We start from the raw sequence: 10,996 nt of genomic DNA, 5'->3' as shown, positions 1-10,996 counted from the left end.
CAAGAGCTTTAAAATATTTTTCTTCTTTATTTTCAATGTAAGTTGGCCATTCTTTGCCTGTTGTTTTCAGTCTGTGATGGCTCTGTCCAGGAATATTTGTAACTTTACTACTTATGCTGGTAGTAACTGAGTATAGTAACAGTTAGTATTTGATATAATTTAATGACAAATCTGAATTGAAACTGCAGTGTTCAATGAATGCATGTACATACACAACTGTTCTTACATCATTTGCAGCTCTGGCTATTTGAGAGCAAAACAATATATGGAAGAAGAGAACTATGACAAAATTATCAGTGAAAGCACAAAAGAAATTGAAGCAAAGGGAAAATACATGGCAGAAGCTTTGCTTCTGCGAGCTACTTTCTACTTACTCATTGGCAATGCAAATGCTGCCAAACCAGACCTAGATCAGGTCATCAGCATGGAAGATGCAAATGTGAAGGTAAGAATCTGTCACAGCTGGATTGCAGTCTGGGTTAAGGAAGCATACAAGTTAGATGATAAACTTGCAGTATAGTCCAAGAAGTCATTTTTCCAAGTTTTCACATCTTTTAACGGGAGTGTTCTGGATTATTTACTGTTTCGTTTTTTTATTCCTGACAAATTGTATTTTTCAAGGGCTTGTTGATTTTTTTTTTTTGAGACAGCTGTGCTAAGTAGTACAAACTGAAGAACAGAGGAGGGTGACTGAATTGGAGGCTTATCCAGTCTGAAGAATCAGTTCATAGATAAGAGAAAAAGATTGCGCTTGCATATTGAACTGCTTCACAAATTGTTGATGTATTTGTAAGCATAGGGAAGCTGTCTTACAAAGGATTTTGGGAAGGTTTGAAAATCCTCTGAGATGGAAGCATAAGCTGACATATCTGAAATTATGGAAGGGAGTTGACTCATTTAGAGTCAGTTTGAAATTTACTCCTGCTTAGAATGAGTGAAGTCTGTCAATGGGAGAGACTAGTCAAATGAAAAATTTACTGTAATTGTAACAAAGCCTTAAATCTGGAGGAACTTGGTGGCTAATGCTTCTTTGAACTTTTTTTACAGCTCCGAGCTAATGCTCTGATCAAACGTGGAAGTATGTATATGCAGCAGCAGCAGCCTGTGCTGTCCACTCAAGACTTTAACATGGCTGCTGATATTGATCCTCAGAACGCAGATGTTTACCACCATCGAGGACAAGTAAGAAACATTAGAGATTTTGTCCCAATAATTGAATATTTCCATATATACTAAAGGAAACATAAAGATCAGTACATCATCAGAGACACTTTATACTGTTTGCGGCAGAAAAACATAAACTTCCAATTTACAACTGTTGCAGAATAAATATGCAGTCTAGTTTGCATGTTGAGGTCAGGCAGAAGCAGTTTGTTTCTGTAGCTATGGGAAAGAATTCAAAGTGACAGAGGTTCAGCCCTCTATCAGTATGGACTCTGACTTAAAAGTACTAGGCTTACGTACATTTACAGCAGCATCTGCATAGAAGGAAAAACTTTGTTACAGCAGATGTAATGTGTGTTCCTGATACCTCAGCATCTGCAGCGCTGCATCCTAGACTTGCATCTGTTCAGCTCATCCCTCTCTGGCTTGTGACACTGCTGTGTCCTTGACCAGTTTCTAGGCCTGGAGAAGCCTGTTTTCACAGAACTGTAATATAAAAGGTGTTGGAAGAAAAAGGAGACGCTACCATATGCAGGTATGCTCAGTCAGCTTCATAAGGAAGACTTCCTCAGATCAAGTGCCTCACTCCATGAATTCATTAGATCTCTTTAGTGCTCAGAAATGAGAATGGTCTTACGTTTTGATTGAAGGGAATGGAAGTTTCCTGCAGATTAAAAATTAATGTTTTACAGCAGCTTCACAGTAAAGTACGAGAATGATGAATTGACCTCCACTGTTGTGTTGGAATGGGAATGTCATTAAAAAAGTTGAAATGCAAGCTGGGAAAGCCAAAATGTTTTGACGTCTGAACAAAGGCATTAACTGCAGCAAGGCAAAGGCGGCTGGAGAAAGTACAACATAGTTTTGGAAGCTGGTCGTAGTGCTAAAGCAGTAATGGCAACAGCCTAAAATGCTGGCATTCTTAATCCCTTACCCAAGGACATTGCCTTTTTCTGCATGAAGCCAGAGTTCCCCTGCTGGCTCTGTTATTCTATGGCAGTGATTTTTAGTCATGGGTTTTGCAGATTTCTAGGCAGTTCTAAAACTGAACTGGAGACAATATGAATAACTTGACACTAACTGAATTATCACTTAAGTGTCTGAAGCACAGATTCAATACAGAAATAGGATTTTCTTTCATTCTGGCTAGCTGAAAATCCTGCTTGACCAAATTGAAGAGGCTGTGGAAGACTTTGATGAATGTATCCGGTTGCGACCCGATTCTGCCTTGGCTCAAGCACAGAAATGTTTTGCCCTGGTAGGTAACATGCTGGTGTTTATCTGGGTTCTTTTTCTTTTTAAAGAGTTCTGAAAAACGTATTGTATTACTCTGTTTTATTCCAATTTAATGGAAAAGTAGGACAACAAACTTCTCAGCACCTTTTAATAATAAGGTAAAGAAATAACACAGCAGTTCCCTCAGTTGGAGTAAGGGTTTGCTACTTCCATTTTACAATGTTTGTTATTCATCTTTTAGGTCATCTTTTCTCTTATGGTGGAGGAACACAAATCGTCACTCTTACTGTATCACATAAAATTGATTTAAATAAAGCTTTCATATTGTGAGAAATTATCACCTTCAAGAAATTGGAAGCAAACTATTTTAAAGCTAGTGCAGTGCCTCTATGTGCAGGAGTCTTTTGAGGACAACTTTGCATGGTGTGAACAAGGAGGAAATCTAGGCTTGGAATTTCTGGGCTTACGAAATGGAGGGAGGCTATTGGCAACCGTCAGGCCTTATGGCCTCATTTTTTCACCCTTTCTCCTCTCTTTGGTAAAGTCCACTTTACCAAAGACTTGGGCACGTGGTAGGTTCCAAAAAACACATTTGGTAGGATGTACAGGCATGTGACCTAGTGGAACTCGTAACTGTTACGATGGCATGCATCTCTTGAGGAAATGGGTAGAGGTCTGATGAGCCTTTTGCTATATGTGGTGGTGTTTCATATTTTTCTTTTTTTTTTTTTCTTGAGTAGTATCGCCAGGCTTATACAGGAAATAATCCTTTGCCTGTGCAAGTAGCCATGAAAGGCTTTGAAGACGTCATTAAAAAATTTCCCAAGTGTGCTGAAGGCTATGCACTCTACGCTCAGGTAAATTTTTCTCTCTCTTAAAGAAATTGATGCGTTCTCTTGCACCTTTTATCTTGGATAGCATACTTTTTTTTCAAATAATATATAAAGATCTTTGAGAACAAGTTCTGAGATAACACGTGCTGTCTTTAATTAGCTGCCTGAACTTGTGGGTATGGATGTTCTGTGGTAGAGGAAGGAGAACAGAGAATTGGTGAAGCAGAATATAAATGATGAGAGTCAAGGGTGGTTATTAGGAGACTTAAGTCTGGAATACACTTCCCCTTGAATTCCTGCATGTCTGTGGCATCTCACTTGATGGCTGTTAGGGACTTCCTATGTAATCTAGGAGCTAAATGTGTAGAACTAGGGTAACAGTTCTGTTCTGCTACAAATTACATACACTGGTCAAGCAGAGTTTAGTACAGATGTTGAGAGTATACTTGTAACAGAGTCATTTCTTCTCTAAGAAAACATGCTGCTGGTTCTAGTATGTAGGATGAGACGTTCTGATTTTAAGTAGGTAGGCAGTATGGGTGCATTTCCTTTTGAAGGAAGTATATTTGACAAAGGAAGAAGTTGAGACTTGCAGGTACAGACTTGTAGAATGGTTTTTACTTGCAGTACACTTCGCATGTTACTCGTGGATCTCCTGTTACAGGTGGTACTGTGATCAGTAATTTGTGCACTTAAAGCCTCACTTAGAGCAGCTTTCTTCTAAAAAGCCTCAATTTTGAAACTTAACTCTGATAACTGATGTGCCTGGCCTGCTCTATGATGAGAGCTGTATCCAATCTCACGTCATCAATATGGTTTTAATTAGAAATAGCCTAGCACAGAGTGCATGTTTGGTTGCATATTGACATATAGGTTTCTCTTCTGATGCAGGCACTAACTGATCAACAGCAGTTTGGCAAGGCTGATGAAATGTATGATAAATGCATTGACCTTGAGCCAGACAATGCTACTACATATGTTCATAAAGGGTATGTGTTTGCGATCCTTTTGGTTAAGGGCACTTGGCGTATTGAGATGAATCATCCTGAACTGGATGTTTGTATTTAGAAGTTTAGCCAGAGAAATAACTTTGTGAAAACATTTTAGTGTGCTGTTAAATGTACTTTTACAGTTTCTCTTGACTAAACTGCAAGTAAGTTTCAGGAACGTTTCATTAGAGTTCATTCCTGAGTACCTACTTGAAGTATACCTGACTTCTACCTTAGCTCCATCTTAATTTCAGCTTTGTGCTGAAGTTTTTTCTCTTTCATAATGGAACTTGTTACAAGTCTCCTTGGGAGGAATTTACCTTTCTTTTGAGTCATTAAACTGGTAATATGGCTTATTGAAAGTGACTTCCACATACAAGTTTTTAAAAGCCATGAAGTTTACTGTCTACCCTGCATTACAAGTTAAATAAGTTTGGGATTTTTTTCTTTCCTCACATGATCAGGATTTGGGGAGGAGTATGTGAAGTTTGTTCTAAATTTTCTTTCTCTTCTAGATTACTTCAGCTACAGTGGAAGCAAGATTTAGACAAAGGGTTAGAACTCATAAGCAAGGCTATCGAAATTGATAACAAGTGTGATTTTGCATATGAAACCATGGGAACGATTGAAGTGCAAAGGTAATGTTGAAATGCACGGTTAAGAGTTCTTAGTTACTTTTGAAATTACAGCGGTCCTTTAGATTTCCTTATGGATCTTGAGTTTTTGGTTGGATCTCCCCACTGCAAGGCCAGGTCTTATCTCAAGTCCTGATTTCTGTTCTGTAACTCTTAGGTAAAGCCTTCCTTTCTCCATGGCTTAATTCTGCTTTATGATCTGACAAGTTCCCATCTTCACCAGTTTCCCACTTAGGGGGCAATATGCAGATGAGTCTGTGTATGTTTAAACACATCCCTTCTGCATATAGAGTGACTTCCTTAATCACTATTAGGCTTCCTGTGCATCTAATCTAGTCCTTTAGCATACCTTATTGGACCATTTGTACTGAGGGTCCTGTGCTACGCTCTCGAGCCTCATGATTTGGGTTTTAATTCCAACAGGTCTGCAGTTTTCAGGTTCACGGGGTGAAGAGGAAGAACTAACACACTACTCCATAATTGCACATTGTATTACAATTGTGCAAAAGTTCGGGGTGGAGCTGAGAGTACAGTTGAGTCTTGTGGGGTTTTTGCATGTCTAGCTATCAAATGAACAGACAATTAAACTGTTGCTGTGAGAATTTTTGCAAGCATTTCCTATTTAAATAATGTGAGCTCTTGTCTGTGCTAGTTTTAAGTTTACAAACTCTTTTCAAGGGAGACAAGAGTTCATGTAGTTGCCCCAGCATTATCTTCATAGTAAACTTGGTGTCCTGTGGAGAACATTTTATTCCCCCTGCTACCCATGGGGGCTCTCAAGAAGAAGGCTGTTTAACAACTATCCTAGTTGCTTAGGCTTGGTGACAACTTCTCTCAGTTTGATCATCACCATCGCAAGTTCTTGTCATGGTTACTCACAAAGTCGTCCTCAGTTGTTAGTTACGGAGAGTGTAAGTCCTGAAATAAAAAAGATGCTGTGGAGATGAAAAGATTGTTTTCGCCAGTCTTAATCGGACTACATCTTGGTTTGTTTCAGAGGTAATCTAGATAAAGCCATCGAAATGTTCAACAAAGCTATCAACCTGGCCAAATCTGAAATGGAGATGGCCCACCTCTACTCACTCTGTGATGCTGCCTATGCCCAGACAGAAGTTGCAAAGAAGTATGGATTGAAACCACCAACACTGTAAAGAAACGAGGAGGAAATGACATTCTAAAGTGAAGTTGCCCACTTCAGCCAGCCCTAAAGATGCTGTTGCAGACCATGTTGAATGGTGGAACTTAGTTTTTTCCCGTTCGTGGTGTAGTCATTTGTTACATCTGTTAAATGTTTAGGTGTTGTGGGAGTGGTTGTTCAAGGAAGTATGCAATGTTACATCTTGTTCCTTCTGCATCAAACCCCTTAAAGGGGGTTAAGGGAAATCAAGCTGCGAGGGAACAAAAGGAAGATCTTGTGGCCATGCAAATAAAAACTTCACACTGGTTCATTTTGGGTGATCATGTGGTGGGCGATTTTTTGCTTTATCAAACAATATTAGAGCATGAGGGTTTTTTCCTGTTGATTTTAAAGGTAATACTAGTCAGTGCTGTAAAATAGGTTTCTTTTTTATATGTGATTAATCCTTGAGGGTTGGTTTTAATTTTGCAAAAAGCAAAAAAAATTAATTTTCAAACTGTTTAATAAGAGGGTTTTTTTAAGTCAGTAGATGTGGAGAGAATCCCTGTAAATGTATGCAAGCATGCACAATCTTCCCTTAAAACCCCTCCCACCCCCTGCATAACTTACTTAGAAATAGTCCTGTGGCAGCTATTAGGAAATTAATTTGATATTCCTTATCCTCACCCCAGAAAGCCCTAGCATACTGCATGGGAGAGCTAAAAGAGGTGGGTTGGGGGAAGGAGGTCAGGCAATGCTGCTCCAGTGTTGGTTTTACTGGAAGAAAGGCCGTGTTCTTGTGCAGCAGTCCTTACCTGAATGTCACAGGAAGCTGTTCTGGAGGGTTCAGAGGGACTTTCAAGAACAGAAAGCACTGCCGGGAGTAGAGCTGCCAAGGTAAGGTCATGCTTGCACATAAACTTTGTAATCTCTGACGCTCTTGCTTTAATGTAACAGCTAATAGATTGTCTAAATTCTCTTCAGTCTCTAGAGACTACTGTGTTCTGATCTGCTCCTTGTAATAGCCCTTTTGCAGGATTAAGCGAGATGAGGAACAAAGCATAGGCTGAAACTTCAAATAATGGACTTAGAATCTGTACTGATTTCCTTGTCCTTTAGACCCTGTCTTGTCCAAGATTACAGATACTGTAGAAAGAAAATAACTGTTCTGCAAATAGCAGATGGGCAAATTATTAAATACTAATATAAACTGTCTTCCTCTAGCTAGGATCTTTCTTGAAGGCTGTCTTGGTTTGGGTTGATCTTTCTGGTATGGAAATCAAGTCAGTCCGTCTTTGCTTCTCCCTGGATTGATGTGGCTGGATAAACCTTATGCAGATACTTAACTGATGTAGCTTAATTTATGATACACTAATTTGGGCTTCTTTCCATCCTGAAATCATTGATTTGCTTGTGCTGAACTGTCTAATGTATTTAATCTTTTAAAGAAATGAACCATGCTGTGGTCAAACTGTCTTGTTCTCTAGTCGTGCCACCATATAGCAGCAGTTTGTATTTTTCAACTTGACCTTCCTTTCTCCCAGCAACTACAGTTGAGAATTCAAATGGTGGGGAGTAGACATAAAGATTTAAACATTGTATTTTAGCTCGCTCAAGTAGGTGATCTGAAATCATAGCGTTGGTGTAGAATTGAAGGCATGGGAAGGTACTAAGGGCACGGCACATAACAAGCGTCAAACGTCTTCTGGAACTTCCAATCTCTGCATCAATAACCTGAGAACAAAAATAGGCTGGACTGACTGATGTGTCCCATTCTCCTCAGGAGTTTTTATTCGCATGGCCTTACTCTCATAGGCATTTTCTCCTCGTCACCCTACCTGTACCCTATTCCTTATCCCACAATCAATTAAGGGAAAAAAGCATGTGCTGTCGAATACTAGCATTCCAAATCATCACAGACTTTTGCCTGTTCTTGACCTAGTTTGAAACTGCACTGAAAGGATTCGTTGTCTGTAATTTTTTTTTGTAAATGACGTATCGCCTGTAAACTGAAAAAATAAAAGAGTACCTTCAAGTATCTCTCTCTGACATGTATAAGAACAGGTTTTGATGAAAGTGCTCTCTACAGTGGTGCTCTCTGTGCTTATTTGAGGATGCTCTGAATCTTAGGAAGAACTAGTAATGACTGACCCCCTGTAATCTTCTCTTGCTTCAACATTTAAGGAGAAAAGGAGGAGAAGGCATGGAATTACAAGACTTAGCTCTGGTTGCTTCCGTCACCCCCCGAGGTATGATCTGAAGAGCTGAAGATTACGAAGGAAAGGAAGTCCAGCCAGGAAGGCTGGGAAGTTGAGTGGCCAACACCCTGTTACTTACTGTGTGTATGCAGGTGGATCCTTGTAGTGAAAGAGGGTGTTGTTTCTTTTTTCTAAATGGCTACGATAGTTGAGGTTTTGCTTTAAGCCAGGTGTGCGTGTGACCTTTGATAAAAGCTTTGTTTAGTAGGGATCAAGAGCTGAAGTAAAACAAGTATTACTGCTTTTGAAAAAAAAAAAAAAATTGTTTAAATACTATAGGAAGATAATACTGAAGACTTGGATAAACCCGGTGTACACCTAGGCCTCTAGGAAGGCGCTTCTGTACTGAGTTGTCTTGTATCTTAAGTCTGATCACATAAAATCCCTGTTGCTTATGTTATAGACAGGTTTGCCAAAGCGGAGATTGGAAGTTGTGACTTGGATTACTAGACTCTAATTGCAGATTGAAAGCGAAGAGGGAGCTAACATTTACTCAGTGGCTGTACTGTAACTTAATTCTGGAATTATTAAGAGCTGCTTAGATGCAGCTTTGACCAGGCTTCCCGGCTGCAGTGGTAATAAGACTGCCTGATACAACAGGTACTTCTGTGTTTTGTGCCATATCTCTAAAAACAGTTTAAACTCTTGCATGCTGAAATTCTGGAGCTATTTCAGGGTTGTTAGTGGCTGGTTTCTGTTCTTATAGAATACTGGTGCATATGTATAATATGGATACTTAAAGTGCCTGTTTTCTACCAACACAAAGGTTAAGTAAGTATTGACTGCTTTAAGTATTACCTAGCTGAGAACTGTTTGCGTACTTTTGTCATTGAAACCACCAAAAATTCACAGTCCTATTTGTATCCCTTCTGAGTGGATCGCACTGCAGAGCCCTAAAACACCCAACTAAAAACAAGGTCCTGCCAGACTGAAGAGGACTGCGCTCATGTCACCTCTTGAGCTGAGCTCACCAAGGTAGCTTGCTACAGACTGTCATCTGGGAGTCGAGGGGAGGAGAGTCCAGGCCACAGATTTGTTGTCCGTTGCAGACTGCACTTTGCATTTTTTTAAATTAAGTGGTCAGCCCATGAGAATTCTGCACTTCTTCAATCCTCCATAGATAGTATTTAGTTCCTGCTCTGCTGCATGTTAAACTAGTATAGAGAGGGGAGGGAAAGACAGATGGAGTAGTTTAAAAAAACAGATGTATAATAGTTGCTATGATTTAGAAGTTGGAGCCCAGTGATGGCCAATTGTTGAGTATGTGGGAGGCACTAATTAATGCAGGAGACTTTACTGAAATGGTAAATTGTTAATTTTTTTATATTTATTTTTCAACAAATAAATCTTCCCTTTCACCTTATGCTCTGTGGCTTCTTTTTTTAAGAGTTCCAGTACAATATGTACACCAAATTCAGCGATAAGTACAGACCAAAAGATGCCTGCTGGAATAGATAATGCCACTGAGTGGAATGGTGTGACCTGTCTTTTGAGGGGAAAGAGGACTCAGGCTTTGGCTTAATTTAACCATTAATTTTCATCTTTAAACCACAGACCTAATACCTGTCTTCTGGAAAATAGTGGGCAGAAAGACTGAGTAAGTGCAAGGGGTTTTTTCTAACCCTTTTGACTGGCTCCCCTCAGCCTTTTCAAGTGAAGACTGCCAGGCAGCAGAATTAAAGCCCATTCAGACACGATATTAAGAAAGCAGTATAAGAGCAGCGGTGTGGTGGCACGTGAATTGGTCTATCAAAAGAGAAACCTGCATCACTTCAGCAATAAACAGGAATTGCAGTAAGGAGAATTTAATATGTAAGTTGTAGGCAGGACACATGAACCAAAACCTGTTACAGATTCTTCTGTAGTAGTCGTTCTGTCTGGCAGCTTCTTGCATTGTCCTGAAGTGGTACAGAGCAGGAGTTTGTCTGTTTGGCATCCAAGGAACTTTGTTAAGGCACATACAACTAAGACAGACGGGGTAGAAGAATCATGCCTCTAGATTATCTGGTAAGTCACTGAAGAATTCATAATGCCAAAGCTGACGTCAGAGGATTTCCAGAGAGAACAAGGTTCCCATTTCTATGTCCTTCAAAAAAACCTCAAAAAAGGTAACTGAAACATCGTGATGCATAAAAAGAAATGTTAACTATTACTGTGTTTAACTGATTTCACCCCCGTCTTTATCCTAGCTATAAAATACTAAGGTAGGAGAGAAGATAGAAAAGCTGTATTTGCATCAATTTGAGAATTTCACCAACACATTTTAATTAACTGGCACATTTAGCACTAGATTGTGGAGCAACGGGTAAGGGAATCCCTCTGACAATGAAAGCAGCAGCCTTCCCGGTTCACCCAGCTTCACTCCTTCATCTCGGTGCTGTAGAGATCACAACGCTTCTGGCTTAAAATAGGAATTTGTTGACGTATTTCTGTGAGTTTCTTCAGATCTGCAGGGAGGGAAGAAAGAGCTATTAGAACAGCAGTCAAAAAGGAAAGCTGCTGGCGGTAAGGGAATCCCTCTGACAATGAAAGCAGCAGCCTTCCCGGTTCACCCAGCTTCACTCCTTCATCTCGGTGCTGTAGAGATCACAACGCTTCTGGCTTAAAATAGGAATTTGTTGACGTATTTCTGTGAGTTTCTTCAGATCTGCAGGGAGGGAAGAAAGAGCTATTAGAACAGCAGTCAAAAAGGAAAGCTGCTGGCTTGCTCTGAGAGAGGCAGGGGGAAGAGGGGCTTTTCATGGGGACGGGGTGTCACGGCACG

At 39.9% G+C, this 10,996-nt stretch overlaps 2 protein-coding genes across 2 annotated transcripts in view; one reads left to right on the top strand and one right to left on the bottom strand.

Moving 5' to 3' along the window:
* Nucleotides 1-237: 237 nt before the first annotated feature.
* On the top strand, nt 238-6,300 carry TOMM70A (translocase of outer mitochondrial membrane 70 homolog A (S. cerevisiae); the record flags this gene model as incomplete). Its single annotated transcript, XM_010136732.1, has 7 exons — nt 238-445; nt 1,048-1,182; nt 2,315-2,422; nt 3,141-3,257; nt 4,125-4,222; nt 4,738-4,860; nt 5,855-6,300. Coding segments are annotated over 7 exons (943 nt in total), but the record flags the coding sequence as incomplete, so codon positions are not given.
* A 4,490-nt stretch (nt 6,301-10,790) lies between these two features.
* Nucleotides 10,791-10,996, bottom strand: part of NIT2 (nitrilase family, member 2) — a gene marked incomplete at its 5' end in the record, with an annotated part of 5,913 nt that continues 5,707 nt past the window's right edge. The window contains one exon of the mRNA XM_010136730.1: nt 10,791-10,879. Within this exon, the coding sequence (XP_010135032.1) occupies nt 10,791-10,879 (89 nt within the window). The remainder of the gene's footprint in view (nt 10,880-10,996) is intronic.

Source organism: Buceros rhinoceros, unplaced genomic scaffold (genome assembly GCF_000710305.1).
Source record: "Buceros rhinoceros silvestris isolate BGI_N320 unplaced genomic scaffold, ASM71030v1 scaffold11805, whole genome shotgun sequence".
NCBI lineage: Eukaryota > Metazoa > Chordata > Aves > Bucerotiformes > Bucerotidae > Buceros > Buceros rhinoceros.
The sequence above is the reverse complement of the archived record's forward strand: the minus strand, read 5'-3'. Positions and strand labels throughout refer to the sequence as shown.